At 33.4% G+C, this 27,220-nt stretch overlaps 1 protein-coding gene across 2 annotated transcripts in view; it reads right to left on the bottom strand.

The window, feature by feature from the left end:
• Positions 1-19,649, bottom strand: part of Sox15 (Sox box protein 15) — a 99,551-nt gene extending 79,902 nt beyond the window's left edge. Inside the window, exons 1-2 of one of the 2 annotated variants that reach the window (XM_013306078.1) lie at positions 19,319-19,649; positions 8,073-8,290 (exon numbers count right to left, since the gene is read on the bottom strand). In XM_013306078.1, the coding sequence (XP_013161532.1) occupies positions 8,073-8,152 (80 nt within the window). In that variant the 5' untranslated portion in view covers positions 8,153-8,290; positions 19,319-19,649. Of the gene's footprint in view, positions 1-8,072; positions 8,291-16,680; positions 16,719-19,318 lie in introns of those variants that run through there. The other variant, XM_013306086.1, reaches the window with a different exon arrangement.
• Positions 19,650-27,220: the final 7,571 nt, after the last annotated feature.

Genomic DNA, 27,220 nt, shown 5'->3' with positions numbered 1-27,220 from the left:
AGCCATAGAGGTACAATTTACCTTTTAGTCGCGCGTAAATCATAGCTGTTATATTACATTTAAAAGTAATAATGTAAAGAATTGAATTAATTATAAAATTGCAATAAAAATTATAACGTATCTGAAGGTGATGGATCTCTAATCATTTGCTAAATACTTAAAGTGTATTTCCATCAAAGCGAACCAACTGATACCCAATTTGGGGCGAACAAAAACGCAACTATGTGACGCACGCCGGCTGCAGCGGGTGCCCTAAGCCACGCTTCCGTGTGACGGAATGCGCTCGATTGTAATGAACTCGTTCGTCGAATCAAAGTACATTCAGTGGAAACTCAGCTTTAATATCAAATTCATGTTTCTTATTAAACATCGGGAATTTGCTTTGTAGTGTATCTTTTCTTACTTTCCATTGTCCTAAAACTTGTCCTTATACAAAGAGTTTGCGTTTTGACAAACTAATTACATTTGGAATGTACATAATAACCGTACCAATCATGAAAACAATACTTTATTGGTAAAAAGATTGTATGTCATTTATCATCTTAGCATAGGTATAAATGTATTCAGATATTTAGGCGGCTCTTAACTTTGCGCGAGTCGTTGCGCAGAACACATATTTACAAACCATTTTCAAAACCTACATGGGCATAGAAAATGGCATAAAAAACAAGACCAAAAGGATTTTGTGACAATTTTGTGACGTTGACGTTGATGCTAGTGAGTTGTCATAATTAAATTTGACTTATGATCACCAGGTCAGATATCCTTGTCGGTCTATACTTGAGCAGTACTACACTAGTACGTATATCCTAGACATATGATTTAACAATAAATGAGATCGTGGTCAAATGTTTAATCATTCATTTAAAAAAATAACTGAAATGGCATAGTAACCACAAATGATCCTTGGCCACTTACAAAACAAGATATTAAAAAAAAAGATTATAATATTCGCACAGTGGAAGTTGAGGTTAAATCCTAACCATAGAGGCGACAGCGCGCGTTCCCCGAACCGATTGTTTGCAGCTCCTAGTATCGGCGGCGGCGTGTTGACACGAAACGTTCACAATGCCTTGTTGCCACAGCCATACAACGTTTGTAAACAACATTATTTTTTCTACAGTCTGCGCCCGTCAAATTGTCTAATAGCGCTTATCACTGTTTTATTAAGAAAATAGCTATTGCCTTTATTACAAAACCTTAATTAGTAGCTTATGTGTTCTTCCAGATTATATTCTACATCCATGCCAAATTTCAGCGAGATCAATTCAGCCGTTCCGGAGATACCTTCACATCCATCTATTATAAATGCGAATGTTTAGATAGTTGGATGGATGGATGTTTGTTTGAAGGTATCTCCAGAACGGCTCAACGGATCTCGAAGAAATTTTGCATGGATTTAGAACATAATCCGGATGAACACTTAGGCTACTAATTATCATTTTTTATACCGCGCGGACGGTTTGGCAGGCAACAGCTAGTATTTAATAATGCACGTAACAAGTCTAGGTGGCGTTAGTAAACAAAGCGCGTTGCGTAATAAATGCACTTGTTTGTTATCAGGCGACGGCACGGTCTTCCTTGCACACATTACTGCATCAACGTAATATCATCCAATACAATTATATTAATAATATTATAAATGCGAACGTTTACATGGATGGATGGATGTTAGAAGGTAACTCCAGAACCTTTAAATAGATCTCGCTGAAATTTGGGATAGATGTAAAGCACAGTCTGAAAGAACACATAGGCTTCTTTCTAAGTTTTTTTATAATTCTGCGCGGACGGAGTCACGGGCGACGGCTAGTAATAAACTAAAATCTTGGCTTAATTCATGTAATGTCCAGTGTATACTAATTTTCTAGACTACTCCTGATTAAGTCCGATGGGTTTGGAACTATTTCTTTTCTAAAACTTGGCTTGGAATCTTCCCTAAGTTAGGGGTGAATAGGCCATACGAGTAAATCTGGTGCAGTGCGGGTTGACTTCACACATATCTTTGAATTTCTTCGCAGATATGCACAGATTGCATCACGATGTTACTAATATCATGTACTAGTATTATTATTATAAATGCCTTTAGATTATTAAATACTAGCGGTCGCCCGCGACTTCGTTCACGCGAATTAGTTCTTACGTGTTCTTCCAGACTATTCTCTACATCTATGCCAAATTTCATCAATATCCGTTGAGCCGTACCAGAGTAACTTTCAAACATACATCCATCTAAACATTCGCATTTATAATATTAGTAAAATCAAATACTAACAGTACGATAACAAGATCAAACAATAAATGATAAATATTGTAACATGACCTTTAATAAAATACGTTCCTAATGTTAGGAAGAAAATCCGACACTGTACCGGTATACTGGCACAACACTAGCGTACTAAAATGTCGACGTTAATGTCCCCTCACTAATCATTCTGACACTTGAGTTTGTAATGAAAACGCGACATTCGCACCAAAGTGTTCTAATTAATAATGTCTAAAACTGATAATTGTTAAAAGACATATTAAGTTTCTTTTTTCCGTAAATCTATATATATATATATATATGTATATATATATGTATATATATATATATATATATATAAAAGAAAGTCGTGTTAGTTACACTATTTATAACTGAAGAACGGCTTTACTGATATGGCTGAAAATTGGTGAGGAGGTAGCTTAGAGCCAGCAGACGGACATAGGATACTATTTATTAATTTTTTTTCGAATTTATACCTTAAAGAGCTGCTTTTTATTTAACTTATCTATATAAAGTTTTTTTTATATATCAACGCGGACGGAGTCGCGGGCGACAGCTAGTGTTGTAATATAGGAAATATAACTATTTAAATAGATATAAATATTTCATATTGTCATAATATTGTAATATTATTTAAATTACAACACAATGTCCGGTTTATGTTGGACGACACGCACATATTATGTTATGTAAGAAGATAGGTTGCCTAAAATCTTATTGCAAAATGCCTTTTACGTTGATTAGTCACGTAAAGTATTTATTACTGACCTAATTATGTCCTGTTTCTTTTTACAATGTGTATGTGCATTTTAAGAGAGCGTCGGTGGCTCAGGGGTTTAAGCACTTGACTTGCAATCTGCAGGTCCAGGGTTCGAAACCCGCCATGTACCAATGTATTTTTCGATTTACATATGTACATAAATCTAGTGCTCTTACGATGAAGGAAAATATCGCGATGCAATATCTGAGAAGAAATTCAAAGATACGTGTGAAGTCTACCAACTCGCACTGGGTCAGCGTGGTTGACTATGGCGTAGTCCTAACATAGAGTAGGCTCCGAGCCCCTCAGTGGGGACGTATAGAGCTGATGATGATGTGCATTTTGGGATATTACATTGTTTGTAATCATTCTTATTAATATTATAAATGCGAATGTTTAGATGGATGGATGTTTGGTTGAAGGTATCTCCGGAACGGCTGAATGGATCTCGATGAAATTTGGCATACATATAGAACATAGTCTGGAAGAACATATAGACTTCTAATTAAGATTTTTTTTAACTCCGCGCAGACGGAATCGCGGGCTACAGCTAGTGTGTCATATTTTAATGTAATTTGTCTACTATGTAATTAACGATTATTATCTGTAAGAAATGCTTTTCATGTTCTATATCCATTACCACTAATTTATACATACATTAAAAATTTGGCTATATTTTCATAATAAAGCAAGCAATGTATTCCAATTATTATAATGAAACTAGAGCGGCGTAAGATTTTGACAAATCATTATTGATACATCGTGATATTGAGACGGGGTCGGACCGGTAACTAGATAACAAGGAGCTTGTTACAATGGATGCGTTATTATGCTAAGTACAAAGGACAGAGAGGTAGAGCAGTACGACAATGTAATACTGGTATTCTTTGAATGCACACTTGACAAGAAAACTGTCCTGTCTTAAAAACAATGTTATTCTTCTATCATGCTTGTAACACATCTTAATTATTTAAAATTATTGTTGGGTTTCTATTAGATAACTTTATTTATCGCCAATAGATTTCAAGGTCACGACACGTATTTCGTTACGTGAAAGAGAAGGAAGATATAGCGTAAGCCAATTTGGTTTGGTTAGTAGTTCCTTAAAACAAATCCCCAATTTTGTTTTACCTTTCAATAGATTTTAAAGAAAATATATCTGTAAGATAATTTAAACATTATCGGATACCACATCCAGAAACATGTGTATCCATGTTTTGTACTATCATAAGTTTAATCGGCTCTAAGCTTTCTAATTTGCACTCGTCCACTGTTGATTGCTTCGGATCCGATAAATCACTCGTATTTAGAGCAGTGTGACTCATTATGTCAAAACAATATTATAATATTTTATTTTTTATCTACATTCATCTTGCAACCAGCACATTCATGTTTTTTTATATCATAAGGTGGCAAACGAGCGAGCGGCCAACCGAAATCACTGAAATAGCGAAGTGACCGTTGCCCATAGACACGCAATTGCATATGCGTTGACTACCTTTAATCAACGTAGGAGAAGATGCACAGAAAGAAAATATCTTCCCTTTTCCATGCATCCTCTCATCCGGAAAGTCCACTTCCACTTCCCATCCTTTCCTTATAAGAAAAAGGGTGGGAAGGGAAAGAGGACTAAATTAGGTCTCCGGGACGCGCACTTTCATGTATAAAGGTATCAAAAGAACGAATGGAAATTTCCGGTGATTAAAAAAAAAATATTTTGACGAAGGCAACTTTTTTTTTTAATTGAACATATTAATCAATACAGATTTAATAATAGCTCCAAAATCACCAAATACAACTCAATGTGTACAATATGTTTTATGTAAGTTCGTGCTCAGTCGGGGCCATAACTTTCCGTCATAAAACAAAAAAAAAAAAGAGAATTTGCAAACATATAAAGAAATTGAAAGGTACCGTCCGAGAGAGATGCTATCTCAAAATTATTCCCAATTTCACCATTTTGCGTCCACCTTCGCAAATCTTTTATTTTAAATGTTTTTTTTTTATCTGTTATTTTATTTGCGGCGATGGCCGTCTGTGGACCGACTCCCATAAATTATAGTTCGGTAGCCCTCTTAAAGGGGTTTTCGATGTATTTTTTGTGTTATTTTTGTTTAGGTCGCTGAAGAATTTATGTGCTGGTCTTACTTAGCGGTCAGTCGGCCTGTCGAGACGGCGTTTCCACTTGCGCGTAGACCCCGATGTTTATACTTAATATATATCTTCACGCTTTCAATTATATCCGGTGTGGACAGAGTTATCGATAGACTTAATCTTTTCTGTATACTTCTTTGCTAGAGAGAAATTATTTTGCGTTTAAGAAAAGCTACATTATAGCTATAAATGGCCTTATTCAAAGCTCATACAACGTCGTTCCCCAGCAGTAGTAACTAGACTTTTGCAAACTTCATAACTGAAGATCTGAAGACCTGTCAGTCACACAACGACAATTCAGGGAAAAATACGAATTAAAAAAAATACTACATTCGTCAAAATCGGTTCATATTTGGATACAGGATGCTTAATATGAACATATTAAAAAGGGCATAGATACATCTTTTTAGACATTATTGGTTACAATCATTTGGAAAGAATAGCGCGATTTTGTTACGAAGTCAAATGTCAGATTGATTAGGGAGGGGACGTAAACGTTGATATTTTAATAAGGCTAGTGTTGCGCTAACACACCGGCACAGTGTCAGATTTTCTTCTTAACAATATACACATACTTACATACTAGAGAAAACATTACCCTTTTAATAGTTTGTCCAACATTATAACTATCAAGGACTGCTGAGGCCAAAGTATGGTCTCGCAAAATAGCGTGGCAGACAAAACGGATTCCGAATACTGGCAATTGGAATAGTTTTCATCTTTTTTATCTGATTTCGAGCGTGGAAGGCATCCTAACGGTATCCACCATGAGACATAACTTTAGGGCGGACCGAGCGAAACTTTTTATGTTATTTTTCCACTGACCTCAGTCGGTTGGCTTTTAAAAATGCAACCGACGGTCACCGTTCTATACTTAACGTGTTTAGTTCCGAAAAGTAACCGTAAATTGTAAAAAAAACACGGCTTAGAAGTATACCACTTCCTTTTTAAAACGTGACTTAAAAAACAAAGTCCCACAGCCAACCTTACCGACACCAAAAAATATATTCGACATTGAAGACTCATTTAAAATGTTGACTATATCAGCGGCACATATTAGGCATCGATATGAAATTGTAATTAGGTACGTTCAATAAATCAAAAAATGTCCACGATTACCTTGTTAATTAGGCATGTTAAACAGAATTTTAAGTAACTTTTATCGTCACAGCCAGAATTGTTACAAAAACATTACTGGCAACTCTAATTGCGTTCAACGCCGGCCGAAATTAAAAAGAAAAGTCGCATCGCAAGAATCCCGCCTATTTTTAAAAATGGAACCCGACGATGATTCGCCTAATTAATAAACCAATCACGTACAGTCGAGACGCGGCAGCGAGGCGCGGCGGACGTGCGGGCGCGGGGGATGAACGCTCGGAAATTCGAATACTATATTTTTTCTGCACCCGAAGCATCATGATGTTACTTGTAATTGGCTTGACGGCCGATGACGGTGAATTTAGTATCAAATTAATTACCAACGGATCAAATATCGCTTAGCTAAGAATTAACACAAAAACTATGAAACTACTATTAATAGCATGCCATTAAAGATGCCTCTGCATACTTATTAGTTCATAAAGCCTTAAAAAATTACGAGGCAAAAAAATAAACTTTGTAGTAGTCATTCCTACTTAATCAATCTAGGAATTAGAAAAATTACACGAGACATCGGTCTGTTTCTCGGAACGTGAATGCCGCGGATTATCTGACACAACGATACGTTTTTTTAAACACCGCGTGGACTGATATAACCAACAAAAGGCATTTAATATTGACAGCGAAAAATTATGTCAAAAACTTTCAAAGCGTTCGTTGATTTTGTGGCGAAATGATAAAAAAAATATCATTTATCAAATAAATGCATTCCCGGTTATGTCCTTGCTCAGCGTGATTACAAAAAATGAGTTGAATAATAAACGCATCGGTTGGCAGCACTGGGCCCGAAGTGAGCCGACGAGGGGCGAAGAAGGGCGAAGATTAGCCAGAGCGAGCGCTTTTTGCTTGCATCAATCGATGCGCCCGAGCATTCGCACGATGAATAATTCAAAAATTGACATGAAATGGCGTATGGTACTTTTTTTTTAAATGAAAGGTGCCCGATTGAGGACTGTAACCGCCTGACGAATTCATTGCTCAACGGCTTTTTGCGTTCACTAATTGCTGTATTTACTTTATAGGTTATGAAATTAAATATACAAATATATTTTTTGGATTTCATATCCTTCATACGGCGAAGGAAAACACCAAGGGCTAAATTGCGCATACGTGTTTGAAGTAAATTGGGTCAGCGTAGTTAAAGTCTAATCACCCCTAAATCAGGGTTATCCCGGGCTTAGTGTTACCATAAACCCGTCTTTGGACACCCAATCATTGGTCGGTACAGATGACAAAAAAAGTAATTAATGCGCGTTATGTTGTTAATGATGCAACGAAAACTTGCCTTCATTTCCAAGTATAAGTAATCTCGCCATTTTGAATTCTGTCTGCGATTGCCCAAAACTTCTTTGGTGTGTTTCAATTAAATGACTTTATCCTACAAGTGTCAGTGACATTTCGACGTTATGGTTATGATGTTTTTTCGACTACCCACCATTAACGAACATGACAAAAAATAATTCGTATAATCACACTGATTTTAAAATAACCGATGCAGGTAAATTTTCGCGTATATTATTCATAGCTTCGAATGAAGAAACCGATAGTTTTTTTTAAAGGAGAAGACAAAATATAGAACCTAATTGCTGTACTGCCACACTTAAATTCATTTAAACTGTTTCTTAATACAACAAGTATAGTACAGTAGTTTCAAAAGATAAAAAAGATTAGTCCACAGTTAAGAGACTTTTATGAGATGTCAAAAAGATACTTTTAAAAGATAAAAAAGGTACTCACTTGTAAGATGTAAAAGACATATTGGTATCAACGCACGGCTGATCTTCCACCGTTCCAGTCGTCAGCATGAGGGTGTTCATTCGTGTTGGCCTTCACTATCGACTATCGATTATCGATAACCCGCGGTACAACACTAGTTCGTCAAAGTCCGTTGTGAATGCGTCGAATCGTCGCCACACATTATGTACGTCACACCACTTATTCTCCTCGTTTCATTTCTGAAAGAAAAAAAACGACTCGTTATCTTACTTATATTATGCAAATGTTTGTATGGCTGTGTGTTAGAAGGTATCTCAACAATAGCTGCAAGGATCTTGCTTAAATTTGCCATAAATGTAGAACACAGTCTGGAAAAACACATAGGTTACTAATTTCGATTTTTTTAAAACCGCGCGGACTGAGTCGCAGGCGACAGCTAGTGAGGAAAATGAAATTAGTTTTAAAATAAAAATTATTTTATTTTGACTTTTAAAATCATTATTTTGATATGATGGCAGCCAATAGATGGCGCTATTCAATCCATTAGAGCTTAAATAAAAAGTTGAATGCAAACTTTAAATTAAGTTAAGGGTGATTTTTTGAAAAACAATAATAAGAAGCAATTAAGATATATAAATAAAGTGATCCGGAAATATCGCATATACACATCATAAATAATTATTTGAGAAAAGTATGTTTTTGTCATATCTTTTTCCCTAAACTCCCTTTTGATATACCGGTGACAATTCACTGAATAAAATGTATAAATTATGTATGAAGTTAGTTAAAAACACAAAAATACGGGAATGCCGACCATCAGGATGGTGTAAATGAGTATCGACTTTGTAATTATAAAAGGAATTGTTAATCACAAAAACTGGCCGAAAACAATCTCATTTAGTACATGTTATGTGTAAGAATTTATGCTAAACAAGCTATTGCCCGAGACTCCGTCCGCGCGGAATGAAAACACTTAATTAGTAACCTATGTGTTCTACATCTATGCCAAATGTCAGCGAAATCTATGCAGCCGTTCTAGAGATACCTTTAAATAAACATCCGTCCATCTAAACTTTCGCATTAATAATATTAGCAAGAAGTGACGAATATAATTTGAATTTGGAATGAAAAAAGAAACAAAATTCTTAGCTGACAGTAAATTCTAAGCAAAAGTTCGTTTATGAACGAATAAGTTACGTATTTTTTTAAATCCAAGAAGAGTCGAGTGATCGTGATAAATCTTACTCATAAATTGTTACGAATAGTTAAATCAGTTCTTGCTACGTCTGTTTAATTAATGTTACTTATGGTTGTTGTTATTTTTTTTTAATTATTTTGAAAAAAAACTCTGAACCAAATAAAAAACAAACAAAAAATCATAAGGTATAACATAACGGTTTGTGTAAAAAATCTTAAAGGGACTGCATAAATATTTAAATAAAAAAATATTTTAATGATGTACATAGAAAACCTCCTTACACATTTTTCTCTACGCGAAGTAACTGGCCAATGATATTTCAACATAACTTAGCGTTAAAAAAACATAAAAACTCTATCGTAGAGGAATAAATATTACTCGCGTCAACTTATTAATTTTAATGAACTTTTAAACACATGTTCATGGGATATTTAAATCTTACTAATATTATAAATGCGAATGTTTGTTTGATATTTCCTGAACGGCTAAAAGGATCTCGCTGAAAATTGGCATATGCAATTGCGTATGTCTATGGGCAACGGTCACTTCGCTATTTCACCGATTTCAGGTGGTCGCTCGCTCGTTTGCCACCTTATGATATAAAAAGTCTTACATAAGTATAAGTTAACCCTGTCTTTAGTTTCTCATACCGTGCCTTAGGTAACTATTACACTCGTGTTATTATCAAACATGGGTCCGTCAAGGGCGACGTTCAGAAATACCATGTTATTTCACATGCGACTTAGATTCCAAAGATTATTTAACAACAAATCATATGCAAAATGGAATATGAATATGATGGAATTTTATTAATATTTCTTTTCTATTAGGTTTAAGGTTAACACTAGTCGCTAGTTTCTGATACTAAAATCTCTTTATATAACGTATTTTCATCCCTGTCTTTCATTTTTGACAAAAAGAGATAACAATATGTTCGAATGACTAACAGGAGTATAGCTTTGTCAATTCATTATCAGTTCACTATACGTCACTACTGAGGAGGTTACCCTAAGTTAGGGTTGACTAGACCATAGTCAACCACGCTGGCCAAGTGCGGGTTGACTTTACACATATCTTTGAATTTCTTCACAGATATGTGCAGGTTGCATCACGATGTTTTCCTTCACCGTAAGAATGTTGGATAAATGTACATATGTAAATCGAATAGCACAATACACCTTTAGAATACTGGTTTAATTCCCCGTTTTTGTGTTTACTTTGGGGATGCATCACAAGAAGTTTAATATTTTTATAATGATACAGCTGTCACTTTACAAAACAGAGATGCCTTTTGGGGAAAAGCAGTTCTGATTGCAGAGCCAAAAGTAAAGGCTACAAATAAGGATTTACTCACCAAAAAGGATCGACATGTTTTACGATATTTTTATTTGCATAACTATTTCACGAAATTGACAGCTGAATTTTTAATATATATCAAAATAGCTCTAGATTTAGACATCTTACACGAGAAAATAAAACTATATACGTGTACATAAGCAGATTCGTATACTACAGGTCGGTTTCCAAAACTTATATAAACATACTATTAAAAGAGTAATAAAAAATCTTTGAACAACACCCAATAAGAAATTAAAAAGTTAAAGGTCATTTGGAAATCCATAGACTTACCGATAAAGTCTAAACTGAACTGCATATTAATTTCACTATTTTTTAAAATGATCCGGATATTAATTGTCCATCCGCGTTCGAAAACAATTCACTAATTAAAGAGGCTATTTAAAAAAAGGTAAGACATCAATCGCCATTTCTATTATGCATATCATGACATAATCATTAAATTTCTGAGTCATGGATACCATTGTTCTTTTAAAATCATTGTCAATTTTAATTATTATCTGTTTAGTTAACGTCATCTTGGTTTTTAAGAGGTTATGATTTCGTGAGTTCATAAAGTTTGAATAATCTTTAAAGAACAACTGTAAAAATATAGTCATCTCTTATATTTTATTTGGACAAAAGAGAGATAGCAAAGATATGTGTAAAGTCAACCCGCAGTGAGCCAACGTGTTGAACGATGCCCTAGTCACCCCTAACTCATAGTAGGCTTTGAGCCCGTCAGTGGGGACGCTGGTGAGCTGATGATGATGAAGAAATAGCAAGATACATGATGCTATGACACTCGAAATTAACGGTTAGGTTAACATTTTCGTAACAATTTTCTATCAATATAATCAATTAATTGGACATTTCGGTTCGCCGATCCATTCTCTAAAGCTTGTTATGATTTCATCCGTTCTAATCTAACATATATCTGGTAGTGGTCCGGCCGCATCTGATCCGAGATACGGGCCTCGGCGGGAACCGGCCGGCGGCCATATTGAATCTGATTGACAGCTGTCAATGTTGGCGGCACTGCGACGCGTCGCCGCGCCTGCGCACTGCTACAAGCTCGCTACTAATTCTTCAACAAAAAATATAGTAGCCATCAAAATAAAAGTTAATATGAAAACATGTATCGATTTTAAAAATAAGAAAACAATTATCAATAATGTACTATAATATTTCGTGATGCTATAAAATATTGAAACAAAATATGGTCTTTGTATCACTAGTTTTTAAAAAGTTAAATATCTTACTGATATTATAAATGCGACAGTTTAGATGGATGTTTGTTTGAAGGTATCTCCAGAACAGCTGAACGGATCTCGATGAAATTTAGCATAGGTATAGAACTTAGAAAACATAGACTACTAATTGTTTTATTCATTCCGCGCGGACGGAGTCGGGGGCGACAGCTGGTAGGAACTAAATCTGTTGAAATAGAAAGATCTTTCTCTCAATATCCCGTTCGTAATTTTAAGACCTCTAAATAAAATTAATGAAGCTTTTAAAAGTCACTACTGTATCAAGTAACTGGTCTGAAATCTTTATATATATAATTCTTCTGTGAGTGTGTATGTCACTGAACTTCTCTCAAACGACTGGACCGATTTTGATGAAATTTTTTGTGTGTGTTCAAGGGGATCTGGGAATGGTTTAGATTCACAATTTTGTCCGCTGGACAATGTTTTTTTTAATTAATTTTTAATTTATTAGTAGTTGTTGATTTTGGAATGTTTTACATTGGATCCGACAGACGGCGCTACCATCGCAGTGTCAAATTGTCAGAAAACGTCTGTCGGGTCCGCCAGTTTAATTATAAACTTGCAACGTAAATAACTACAATTGAGTTACTTAAATATTACTAACATATACAAAGTTTAATTTAAACAGAAGACCAATAGATTAATATTATGTTTATAAAACTTTACCTATCGATCTATAAACTGTGATAAATGTTGACGTAAAATTTCTTTAAATTCAAATTTAAATATACAATTTTGAATAGTATATTTTAATCTAGCTGTCACACGCGACACCGTCCGCGCGGAATAAAAAAAACAAATAGTAGCCTATGTTCTTCCAGACAAAGTTATACAACAATGTCAAATTTTAGCGAGGTTTATATTTATAACCGTTTTGGAGATACGTTCAAATAAACATCCATCTAAACATTCGCATTTATAATATTAGTATGATTTGATTGCATCCATTCCAAGTCAATAAAAGCAACGTAAATACCATCAGCAAAAATAGCACAAATGCCCTTCATAATATTAAACATCAAATCTATAATTTTCAAACCGCAGACTATAAAGCTTGAAGGAAAACCGCCCAATAATTCATTAACTTTACTATCACTATAAATCTTGGTTTACGATCAACATGACGTCACTTGAACGTGTCAATTTAACATTAAGTGCGTTAAGTTGGTACAGCCGGCAGATATGTTATTTTCCATAACAATTTCAAATAAAGAATTATTTCTTGTACCAAAATTACAAAAAAGTATTTAGAAAACAGCCAGTATTACTGCGATAGAAAAGTAAAAAATAAAAACAATGAAACAAAACGGTTTTCTTTGTCATTTTTTAAAATTTTTCGCCAATAAACAATTTTAAATTAGTTAAGTCAATATATCAATCTTGGCTTAAACTTTCACGTGGCAACACTGACATATTATGACAGACTGGTAACACCTAAAGGTTTTCTCTGTTAGTAACAATTGCATAACACTTATTAGGCAACACTACCACAGCTAAGGCTGTCCCAAACAATGACAGACAATGCCAATTTTTGCCTAATCGAAGGACGTGATCACTGGCTATCGACTACCAATTCATCGGCGTGAAAAAACTAAGCCTCTCCGATATCTATTATATCTGTTCTAGATTTCATCCAGATTGTTCTGGAATTACTTGATAACATTTACACGTCCTTAGTCTAAAATTAAAACTAGGATTTATTCCATTTTTAAAATCGGACCTCATTGCTTTACGTAATAAATAATAAATTTTGTTTATAAATAAGTACATTTTTGAATAATGAGGTATCAAAATAGCAGTATTCAATTGACTTCTTGAACTTAAACGTTAAATATATTTATTACTAAAAATATACGAAGAAATAAATAAATACTATTCGCAACTAGCAATTATAAACACCCTTATACTATCATTTCTATAGTTATTTTTAATCCTACTAGATTGAAAGCTATTGGTCCGTTGGTAAGCATTAGTACCAACAATTTTTTCGCAAATAATTTTCTAGTATCAGCTTTAGATCCACCTGTTATGTCCAATAAAGATGAAAAAACTAACAAACAAGTATTTACTAATTTTCATAATTGTAAGGTTAACGATATTATGTATCTACTAGCTGTCGCCCGCGATGTTGTCCGCGCGGATTCGAAAAAATCTAATAACAAATATCACTTATATTAGAAAATATATTATAGCAATTTATTTAAAAAAACTAACTTAGCCTAATCTTACAAATTTGTGTTATCTTAAAGTATAATAATTTAAATTAACTTATTACAATTTATTAAGAAAAAATGTCACCCCGAGATACAGTAGCATTCCAACAGTAAAAGAAATTTTACGAATCGGGTTAGTATTTTAAGAGCTTTTTCAATACAAACATACAAACAAATCTTTCCTGTTCATAATATTTTATTACAATAAGAAGAACATATTAGTGAGTAAATGTGTCTCTACAAGGCAAAGTTACACTGGTTGGAGTGACCCTAGGAAGAGCTAGGGTTGCCAGCATCCGACCGGTGTGTGCGAAGAGTATTCACATGTGCCCACACCCCGGTAAACAGTGAGTCGAGGGAACCAGAGGGGGTTTAGTGGGTAGGCTCCTTGTCCCTTCAGGGATGTGGAGTGAGTCCCACATAACCGGAGTGGCTTTCCCCGAGGCACCCGGTATGCGTGACGCATTCCCCCTCTTAAAAAAAAAGGTTGCCAGCATGATCAAGGGACTGACAAGTGAGATGACGGTAGATAACCCATAGAGTGCGATAAGGATAGCAAGATAATGAGTAATCAAGCTTAAGCTTAGATAACCCTAACCTGATCGTTGTTCGGCAGGTGTGAAACGGACACTATGTGGTCATATATTTAAAAAATACCCTCACTTGTATCCAGTAATAAAAACATTCAAATGTTTTGATTATTGCGAGGCGTTCATTAAAAAACATCCGTGTCGTGAGAGAGCCGCTCAATGTGTGTTGCTGAATTATAACTTAGTGTTATGGTTTTCATGTTGGCAACATTACGATTATAATTACCTGTGGACATTTTAATTAAGAGATGTCATGAGTACGGACGTTTGTCTTACATCTTGATGACAGTTTATTATGACCAGTACAAAATATTTTCAAAGTTTTTTTTTTTATGCCGAAGGAATGATAAGTTCCTGTATAAGTTTGGTAAAAGACGATCTTCTTGTTACGACAAAAAATCAAGTTTAAACAAAATGTATTTTTTTTATTTAATTTTTCATTTTGCGACCTCTAGTTCACGTTCAAAAATGGTTAATATTTTTTGAACTATAAATTTTAAAAACCAAAAAAAAAATAAGGAGGCGTCGCTATGAAACACTCTGTATACTTTCAATTACCGAAATCATAGTTAAACATATTATAAAAAAGATTAATGTAAATATTTATACCTGATCAAGTAAATTCAAGTTCAAAATGTAAACATAGTGAATTTAAAAATGTTTATTCGAATGACGTAGTTACACAATGATATTGAATGTTCAAATTATTTGTGTTTTATTTCTAAGAAACAATAATAGTTATTATAAAGACGTCATCTTATCTTACATATAAAAACTACGTAATTATAAAAATGCAACCGCCTGTATATACAAAAAGAAAAACAAACTGTAGGTTTTCACTATCGAAACTATGTTTTTATATACGTGTTTTCTCAGTGGAATCACACCTTAAGAATCTAACGCTAACAACGAATATATTTTTGAACATTATTTAAGGAAAATTTCAAACAAGCACATCGTCAATGGTTTTTCCAAAATAATTACGGACAAATCTATGTTTCATACGTAATCTTACTAATATTATAAATGCTAAAGTTTAGATGGATGTTTGTTTGAAGGTATCTCCAGAACAGCTGCATGGATCTCATTGAAATTTGGCATAAATGTAGGACATAATATGGAAGAACATATAGGCTACCAATTACGTTATTCCTCAATTCCGCGCGGACGGAGTCGCGGGTAGAAGCTAGATCTACATTAGTAACAAAAGAAAATATGTACAACTATTTGTTTTAATAAACCAAAACATAATTGTCGAATAAAATAACGCAAACTTTACGATAACATTCATAAGTTCAGTACATACCGAAAACTCGAATCTTACTAATATTATAAATGCAAATGTTTAGATGGATGTTTGAAACGTATCGGAACGACTGAACGGATCTCGAAGGAATTTGACATAGATGTAGAACATAGTCTGGAAGAATACATTGACTATTTATTAACTTTTTTAATTTCGCGTGGACGGAGTAACGGGCGACAGCTAGTATTATATATTTAATTAATAATATAACAAGAGAGTAATAGGTTAGGAACAAAATGTAACAAAACTTTTTATCTGCCGTAATTCCTTTTAATATGCATTTACCAACTGACTATTTAAATAGTTAGTTTGCGACTTATTATATTGTTAATTTCTGGATGCCATTAATTACATATTGCAAAGACAATTCTGACATAAGTTACATCATCATCATCAGCTCACTATACGTCCCCACCGAGGAACTCAGAGCGTACCCTAAGTAACGGTTGATAAGGCCATAGTCAACCACGCTGGCCCATTGCGGGTTAGTTGACTTCACACATATCTTTGAATTTCTTCTCAGATATGTGCAGGTTGCATCACGTTTTCCTTCACCGTAAGAACGTCGCATAAATGTATATATGTAAATCGAAAAACACATTGGTACATGGCGGGATTCGAACCCAGGATCTGCAGATTACAAGTCGAGTGCTTCAACCTCTGAGCCACCGACGCTCTCGAATTTATATACGGTACACCAAAATAACATTTTTTACCATTTTTGTTTGCCTGTCTGTTTGTTCCGGCTAACCTCTGAAATGGCTGGACCGATTTTGACGGGATCTACATTGGCAGGTAGCTAATGTAATAAGTAGTAACTTAGGGTGCGTTTATTTCAGAAAAAAATCTCTTATTTTATAAAAATTAAGTCATGTACTCTAAAGCGCGCAGCTTAAAGACAGTATTTCACGCGGACGATGTCGGGGGCACAACTAGTGATAAAATACTGTTGTAAAATATAATAACAAGATTGCTTTTAGATCTTCGATGTCCGTAAAATTAGCAGCTTGCAATATAGTTGTAGTTATTACCAATTCGTATAATGATTTTGTAATTACTCTGAGTATTAAAGGTTTTGTGACGCGTATGTTTATTTTTATAGAAGATTTTAAATTAAATTGATTATTAAAAATATAGATTTGAAAAAAATAAGATTCCTTAAATAAAGCAAAAAATCGTACAAGCTAAATGACAACCTCCTTTTGGTAGTCTATTTAAAATATTAAAAAAAAAAATAGAACTAAAAAAAAAATGCGTTGTGTAATACCCATGGACATTAAATTATACTAAATAGAGACTAGTTCTCGCCCGAGACTATGTCCGTCATTAATAACAAATTATTAGAACACATAGACTACCTATGTGTTCTTCCAAACTATGTTCTACATCTCTGCAATAATTCAGCGAGATCTGTTAAGCCGTCCTGAAGATACCATCGAAGAAACATCCATGATCATCATCAACCTGCCCTTATCCATATCAAGGGTCGGTAAAGTATGTACTACTCCTCCATACATCTCTATCAGCCGTCATATCCGAGTCTACCCCCTTCTTACGCATATCCTCTTTCACACAGTCATTGCATACTTTTTTTGGAAGACTTCGAAGAAACATCCATCCAAACATTTACACTTTACAATTTATTAATTAAATCTGAGCTGATGGTGCCTCAATCCCCTACTTCATTGCACCATTCTGTAGTATTTAATATTCATTTTTAATATTCCTGATCAAACTAACACGACTTTCTAACTGGTGTGAACAGAGAAAACGCCAAATCAATCAAAGCTATCAAGTTTCAAATACGACAGGCAATACACTGAAACAATAGACATACCTATTTATTTAAAAACTAATTTATTTAAAATATATACGAGAAATGTACTGTCCTGTTATATTTTATTTTACATTGTCAACAATATTCTTTAACAAATAATAATAAAAAATCATTTAAAAATTAAACAATTAAAGTCGCAATCTTACTAATATAAATGCGAATGTTCTGATGGATGGATGTTATTAGATATCTCCAGAACGGGAAAACGAATATATTTGTAATTTAGTATTCATATAGAACACAATCTAGAAGAACACTTAGGTTACCTATAATCTAGGAAATATGCACGGTTCCCGTGGGATACATCTGATTAATATATACTCGATATCGACACATCTTATTGAAATTTAGCACAAATGTCTTTCCCTTTCCACCCTTTTTCTTATAAGGAAGGAATGGTAAGTGGAAGTGGAATTTCCGGATGAGAGGATACATGGAATGGGAAGATATTTTCTTTCTGTGCATCCTCTCCTCCGTCGATTAAAGGTAGGCAACGTATATGCAATTGCGTATGTCTATGGGCAACGGTCACTTCGCTATTTCAGCGAGTTCAGTTGGTCGCTCGTTTGCCACTTTATAATTTAAAAAAAAAATGTAGAACATAGTCTCGAGTAATACAAGAGTATTTTAACTCTTTTTTTTAAATTCTGTGATGAATTCGAAGGCAAAATTTAATAGGTATTTAAATAAAAAAGCACGTTATTGGTTGTAAGTTTACTCTTTGGAATATCTGAAAAAGTATGTAAATTTCAGATATAAGTAAATGTTAATCTGTAATTTGAATTGATTATTTTATAAGTAAATAAATATTCCAAATAAATAACAAGTTAATTATGATTTCAAAATTAAAATTATTAATTTAACTTGAACGTTTATAAATTTAAAATTCGTCAATTGTTTAACGTATAAATGTTCCCAGGGTAAACCTTTACGTGAATTTTATTTAAGATACAGTTTTTTATTATAAAAACCTTATTTTCATAAAATTAATATAATAATTATAATATTAATTTAAATATTAAAATATTATAAAGGATTGAGATTAATCGAAGTAATAAATAAATCGAAATGGAGTAACTCGATACTATTGGGTTTACTCAACCATATCATGTGTTCAATACATATTTAAATAAAGGTTAAGAGGTTGAATTCATTTACAACTAACACGGGAACGATGAAATTTTAATATATTAAATTAAACGAACATTAAACTCGTCTGGTTTAAAAAAAAATAGGGAATTAAAAAAGAAACGCAAATAACTATTCGATTCAAGTTGACAGTTTCGATAAAAAATATTGACGTTTGTTTTTTTTTTTAATTTAATTGTGCAAAGATTATCTTAAAAGGTTTTGAAATTGTTTTTACGTGTTTATTATTATTCGTATTATGGTTATTATTGGAGTTAATATTTGTCAAATTTATGTTGAATATTAAAAAAAATAACTATAGTTTAGTTTTCTGTATTAGTAACTGGCCACTAAGTCTTTAGAATACATAAATGATATGAAATAATTACCCATATGATTATAAGTGATGTTTTTTTATTTTTTTAATCGTCTGTTTTCACAAACCAGGTACAGGCACAAAGTAAATCCTTTAACTACAAGTACAACCAGAGGTGAACGCGTCTACTGAACTTTAACCGTAACTTGTCACAAACTTAATTTTAACACAATATATGAAATCACGGAATCAAAATTAAAAAAAAAAAACAACACGGAACACAGCACATGGACTTAAGTTCTCTAGTCTTTTATAAAAAGCGCGAGTTTCCGAACGCATCCAAAATCTGTTCGAAAGTTCGAAATTTGAAAATTTAAATTATTACCGCGATGGTTTCGCGCCGAGCGTACACTGCCGACTGTAGGCGCACGCGCAGCTCAACTCCCAACATCGTTGTACAGAGGCGCCGCCAACCTTTCTACGTTCATTGGATGAAACTTTTATAACTAAAGAGGCTTAATACTTTACAACTGGTAATTAAATTAATTAAGTATTAAATAAACAAAATTATTTTATACAATTATTAAAATTATAAAGGCACTAAGTCAAATATCACAAATTTCAAATTTCGAAATTATTGACACGGTAAAAAATTACCGCTTTCTCTTTTGATAAAATAAGATCTATTTTAAGTTTTGATATTTAAAATAATTATTAATATTATAGTAGTTTATAAAAGCATTGATTCATTAATCATATTGCCTAGTTTCTTGAGTTTTCTATTTCTTGTTTCTCACAGAGTTAAAGAAAAATAGTTTAAAAATGTAAATTCGTCATAGGAAATTAAACAAGCAAAGGTATATTTTGTACTTACTGTAAGCCTTGTGTGCTTAATTTAAAAGTTATATTAGTATTTTGTTTTACGAGAAGAGCTTAAAAGTTCACCAAACATTTACAACTCCTGACCAAACCTGTTGACTCAACACGGGTATTCGATATCTCAACAGATCAAAGAAAAATATATCTTACTCTGTCTAGCATTCATTCTACACCATAAGTGTAAAAGAAAACACTATAACCGCATACGACGTCTCTTAACCTCTATTAAGTGCCATAAATATAAAAACGGTAAGTACAATAATTTCCTGATTTGGAAATATAAACTTTATGTAGTACCGTTACGAGTCATTTTTCTTTAAACTAATCTTATAATTTTTTACTTTAATTTAACTGTACTTAAAATTAACATTTTAACTACATTAATAATCTCATTATAATTACAAAAAAATCTTTATAAAATTAATTTTATTAATAATTAAATAATTTATAGCAATTTTATTTATTTCAAATATAATTTATGTACGGAGATGCGCAGGCGCAACCGGACAATGTTCGATCAACCGTGAGATTCTTTTTGTCTCTTTCTAAAGCTTACATTACGAGGACGGTAGAAAGAGACAGTGTTACGTTCAGATCTTTATGGACCAAAATGGTAGACGTGGCTTCAATTGGATCTTCCCAGATAAAATCCGGTTAATTTTCGTAGGTAGAAGAGTGAAATATTTTCTTTGTAAAGCTTTGAAACTGGTCTTCATATAGCAACGAATTACATTACGAAATATAAAACATTAATAATGATAAAAAAAACACGGAATTTTCCATGAAGTACTTAATCAAAATTAATGTGTATTTCAAAATAATAAAATATATCGAAAATCATTTAATTTGTCAATTTAAGTGACTGGTTAGAAGACATTTAAGATTAAAATTTAAAAGCAAATCTAATTCTGTTTCATGCATTTGTCAAAGTTTTAACATTTATAAATAAAATATGTAACTAGTCGTATTTATGTATGTCGTAGTGATGTTTGTATGTTTAGAGATTTAGGCGTCCATTTTAATTCTATAGCTTATTTATTTTATCAAAATAAACAATAATTTAAAATATTAATAATGGAGCGTCGGTGGCTCAGTGGTCAACAACACAGGACTTGCAATCTGCAAGTCCTGTGTTCGAATCCCGCCATGTACCAATGTGTTTTTTCGATTTCCGATTTACATATGTACATTTATTCCGACGTTCTTACTGTAAAGGAAAACATCGTGATGCAACCTGCACATACCTGAGAAGAAATTCAAAGATATGTGTGAAGTCAACCCGCACTTGGCCAGCGTAGTTGACTATGGCATAATCACCCTCAACTTAGGGTAGGCTCCGAGCCCCTCGGTGGAGACGTATAGTGAGCTGATGATGACGAAACAATAATTGTTAAATGCATAGACTTTCAAAACGATGTTATTATCGGATACATAAAACTATCTATCAATAATACAATATCCCTTAATTTAAAAAAGTAAAATTTCAAAATGGCCGCCATGTAGGAAATTTGACGTTTCAATAATAAATTTCATCTTTAGATTGAATCGAGATAGATATTTACAGTCGAATCTGGATAATCGAGTGTTCTAAATACCGTGATACTTTTCTCGCTTATAGAGGTTTCTCGCGAAGCAACCTTCTCGCTTAGTCGTCGTTTGTTCGACCGGACAATGACTCTAGCTTATAGAGTTTTCTTACTTATATTTTGGATCTATTCGACATTTAAAATACATGTCAGATGCATTTTACATTATAACATCTGTTGAAGACGAGTGTGAAACTTAGGTACAGCACGCCCCAGATACTGTCTTGATGACCCACTGTACACCGGGCAGAAATCTTGACAACCGCACAATTTTTTTAGTTTTTATTTTGTAAGAAATTTCGGTCACACCTTCGTTTATTCATTAAAAGATAAATAGTGACTCAATTAATAGATAACTAGCTGTCCCCCATGACTCCGTTTGCGCAGAATTAATAAAAATACTTAATTATTAGTCTATGTGTTCATCCAGACTATGTCTACATCTATGCCAAATTTCAGCAATTACTGTGCTGTCGTTCTGCAGATATCTTCAATACACAATCATACAATATAACCAAACATTCGCATTTATAATGTTAGTAATATTAAGTTTGATTTTATGCACACTAATGCTTTGATAAAAGATATTATCTTTCAAGTTTATGAAGACAACAGACGGTTTAATTTTATAATTTTATGTAATATACAATATCTTCATTTTATTATATATTTATATTATGTATAATATTAATATTGTTTTTTATTATTAAAATAACAAATGCACATCGACCTCGCACGTGTAGAAAAGGCAAATAAAAATGCGATAAGTTTTAAAATAGTAAAAGAATAATTAAAATGATTTCAAAAGGATAGCATTTACAACAGATTTACAGGCAGATTTTTTTTTTATTATATTAAAATTCTAACTGTCGCCCGCGACTCTGTCTGCGCGGAGTTAAAAAAAACTTACTAAGTAGTCTATCTGTTTTTCCAGACTATGTTCTACATCTATGCCAAATTACAGCGAGATCCGTGCAGCGGTTCCGAAGATATCTTCAAACATCCATCCATCTACCTAAACATTCGCATTTATAATATTATATTGTAGTTAAAAAAAAGAATGTCCGTATTACCTTCCCCTGTGCTTAAACTGTTGTGCGCATCGTCTGTCTTTTGGTTGTCAAGAAAGTGGAAAACAAGGCGTAACGAAAAATCAATTTTGTTTTTTTTACTTATAGAAATCACCTTTGATCGGCCTCTAAACAATAAATAGTGTTTTTCTACCACTATTGCTATCTTTATATCTTTTAAATTTTAACTAAAGGAAATAAACAAATACGATAGCGAAATAAGTCATTAACCATGGGTTTCTGATACCAAAATCTCTGTATAAAACATATCGTCATCCTTGTCATTATCTTTGACAACAGAGAGATAACAATTTTAAGACGCAGATTTATGACTCGGAAACACACAGTAAGACCAATAAACCGTTGCTTTCTAAGAGATATAATACATATCGTCATCCCCGTCATCTTTGACAAAACAAACAATCTTACTTCTTACTTACATTATAAATGCGAATGTTTAGATGGATATATGTTTATTAGAAGATATCTCTAGAATGCCTCAACGAATCTAGCTAAAATTTGGCATTGATGTAGAACATAGTCTACAAGAACGCGTAGGCTACTAATAAAGTTTTTCCTTAATTCCGTGCGGACGGAGTCGCAGGCTACAGCTACGCTACGGTAGGTATACGTCATAGTCAAGCGCTTTCATTCTATACAAAAATATTTCAGTAAAGCAAATTGAAATGAACAAATCGATTATATCTTCTTAATAACTAAGACATGCTACTTCGGGGTAACGTCCTAGACAATGACAATATTTATTGCAATTAAAGCGAAAGGAAGGACGCGTACAACGCGACTAGAAAGTAAGAGTACAATTTCACGGTACGGGAGCGCACGCGCGCTATGAACTTAAGGTCTGATGATCACTATGTATGGACAGCAAAATAAGTCACAAGACTGCTATTCGTCAATTGAATTTGACATATTCTTTCGCTGTTATTGGATCAATCGCCTTCGTTTTATCATCATCAATTATGTCTAAATTAGGACGAGATTTTTAGTGTACTTTAAGTTTGATAATCATCATCAGCTTACTATACGTCCCCACTGACTTAAGTCACGGGTGACGAGGCCATAGTCAACCACGCTGGCCAAGTGCGGGTTGGTTGACTTCACGTATATCATTGAATTTCTTCTCAGATATGTGCAGGTTGCATCACAATGTTCCTTTACATTAAGAACGTCGGATAAATGTGCATATGTAAATCGAAAATTGAAAAACACATTGGTACATGGCGGGATTCGAAACCAGGACATGCAGATAGCAAGTCAAGTGCTTGACCCCTGAGCCACCGACGTTCTTTCGACGACGCACACGTTTGATAATGCGCTGTACAAATTTGGAGCGAATGCAATTCGTACACTAGACAATACTCTATGTCAGTAGAATTTGCGATTTAATATCCCCCCTAGACTCTAGGGGATAGTCCAATTCCTTTTAAGCGGATGAAGTCGCTCTAATGTGGAAATGAAGTTTAAACCTCCTCCAGATACCCACTCATATGACGCTGAACATTAATTTGATTGTAGACGCTTTTTTTATTCGGTAGTCAAAACATAGCATTTGTTGTAACTATTGGCACGTACGTGCAGGTTGTATAAAGGAGAGGGGCGAGGGGGGGAAGGCTCTATTTATATAAATACTCAAAAATATTTCAAACCTTTTGTATTATAAACAAAATGCATACTAGGTCAAATTTTTTATTGCATTAAATAGTTCTATTCATCCATTCAAGCTTAAATATATTTTTTAAAAACATGAAATAGTCGAATTGATAACCTTAAGCAGGAGATTACTTTTATTTTTTAACTAGCCATACCCCGCGAGTCCGTCCGCGCTGAATTAAAGAAACATAATTAGTCTATGTGTTCTTCCAGACTATGTTCTATATGTATGCCAAATTTCATCGAGATCTGTTCAGCTGTTCTGGAGATACCTTCAAACAAACATCCATCTCAACATTCGCATTTATTTTAGTAAAATTAAATAAGTGTTATTTTTAATTTCTATATTTTTTTGTTTAGCTGTTTTTTGCTGCTATTACTGTAGATTGTAGGCGACGCATGCGCGCACAGATCTCGCCGAAATTGTCCTCGCACAATTTCCCGCCACTTTCCACGCTCCCCGTGACTCCGTGCTTATCGTTGTGCAACTAACAAGTGCATGTGGTAATTCTATTAGCTAACACCGAACTTGATGACGATTCACTGATTACGTAAATACTAAACAGAAATAAACAGTTACATTTAAAAAAACTAAAAAAAAATTATACTGGTGTTAATTGCTGAAATAATATTATAATTTCTTGTGTTAAAAAAAAGAAAGACGATAAAATATTAATTTCTTATTTTGGTTAGCTAAATTGTTTTTCAGAAAAATTGCTATTTTTTTCTGTACCAATCGCTATTTAAAAACCGATTTATTTAAATCTTTTTTTAACTACCCTTACATTATAAATGCGAAAATAACTCTGTGTGTCTGTCTGTTATTCTTTCAGGAAAAACTAATTTACCGATTTAAATGTTATTTGGTACACAGTTAGTTCATAGCCTAAGAAAGGAAATAGGCTTCTTTTTAACGCGAAAAAAAAGGTTGTAAGAGGTAGAAATTTCTATAGGAATAGCGTCATTTTTCCAGTTAGATGCTTGAAAGTTATTTTTCCAACAGTTAATTAAATTGATATCATCATCATCAGCTCACTATACGTCCCTGCCAAGGGACTCGGAGCCTACCCTAAGTTAAGGGTGATTAGGCCATAGTCAACCATGCTGGTCATGTGCGGGTTGGTTAACTTCGCACATATCTTTGAATTTTTTCATAGACATGTGCAGGTTGCATCACAATGTCTTCCTGCACCGTAAGAACTTCGGGTAAATGTACATATGTAATCGGAAATCGAAAAACACATTGGTACATGGCGGGATTCGTACCTAGGACCTGCCGATTGCAAGTCAAGTGCTTGACCCCTGACCCACCGACGCTCTCGGTCAAAAACTAAGTTGATATAAATAAATATAACATTCAATGTATATAAAAAATCAAGGGTGCAAAATAAGTAGCTTAAATAATCCAAATACAGTATTTCACGCGGACGAAGTCACAGGCACAATTAGTTCATAATTATTTTTTTGTGTAGCAATTTATTATTTTTTAAAATATTTGTCTGTCCGTCTGTCCCTCTGTCTGCATGTTCCGCCTAATCTCTGAAATCGATGGACCTATTTTGACGGAATTTTTATAGGTAGCTAATTTAATATGGAGTAACTTAGGCTAAGTTTATTTTAGAGAAATAAAGTAATGTTGCATTATACAAGTACTGTACAGTACCGCGTGCAGCTTAAAGATTTCACGAAGATGAAGTTGTGGGCAAAGCTAGTAACTAAATAAAATCGAAAGCTATCATAATCCGCATAAATAACACTGTCGACAAGTAAAAAACGTTGAACGGAAGCGAAGGGTCGCGTCGGAAGGCGATATCCGGCATCCTGTTCACCCCTTTTTATTTAAACGCACTATTATAAAATTATTCGCTTGATTTCGTCGCGGCTCCTTGTAGTCAACGCGTTGAATTTAAATTGTCTTGTAATTCTTAAAGTCAAGGGTGGTCCATAATCCATAACAATATACGTAGTTTAATAATTTGTTTACCAATATAATAGGCATTTTATATATATAATTCTCGTGTCACGTGTTAGTATGTTATTCTATTTATTAATCCCGCGCGGACGAAAGCTAGTTGTAATATAAGTTCGGTATAATTTATATTGTTGACAGTGTCGTTGCGCCTCTAAAGTATTTTAAAATCCAAAGTCCTAAATACAAACCGATCTAAATAGATTTCTAGATAATTGTTATTTCTCGACTTCACGTATACCCTACTATATTGCGATAAGATTTTACAAATCCACGAGATTTCCACTAACTTGGTCTTTGATTCGTATAAGCGGGCAGTTCTCTAATACAGACAATATATTTGTAAAAACGTAGGTAAGGCACGCCATCTAGCGACACATATTACTACTGCGTATATTATAGTTCATTTTTTTCAATTCAATATCTTGAACTATGGTTTTTGAGCATACATATAATTAATTTGGTAACAATTTACCTTCACAGAAGAAAACATTTTTTTCTGCTCTTCTGTATTTTTTAGCAACCACCTACAGTTAATTAATAGCAAAGTTTCAAAACGAAAATTCGTCTCATCATTATTACTATTCATAGAAAAATATTTTCAAATATCAATTGTTTTTGGACATTGTAGATTAAAAAGTAAAGAAAATTATATGTTATACATTTCGTTCCTAAATCATGTCAGATTTAAATGAAAATTCGGCCACAAAACGTGTTTGTTGTGTATTTTTAACCTAAATTTTGTTTATTCCTTTTTTAAAGTTGGGTCTAACTAGAAATAAAACACAATACACATTTGT

Source organism: Papilio xuthus, unplaced genomic scaffold, assembly GCF_000836235.2.
Source record: "Papilio xuthus unplaced genomic scaffold, Pxut_1.1 DF829758.1, whole genome shotgun sequence".
NCBI classification, from domain to species: Eukaryota; Metazoa; Arthropoda; class Insecta; order Lepidoptera; family Papilionidae; genus Papilio; species Papilio xuthus.
This window is presented reverse-complemented; position numbering and strand designations above follow the sequence as displayed.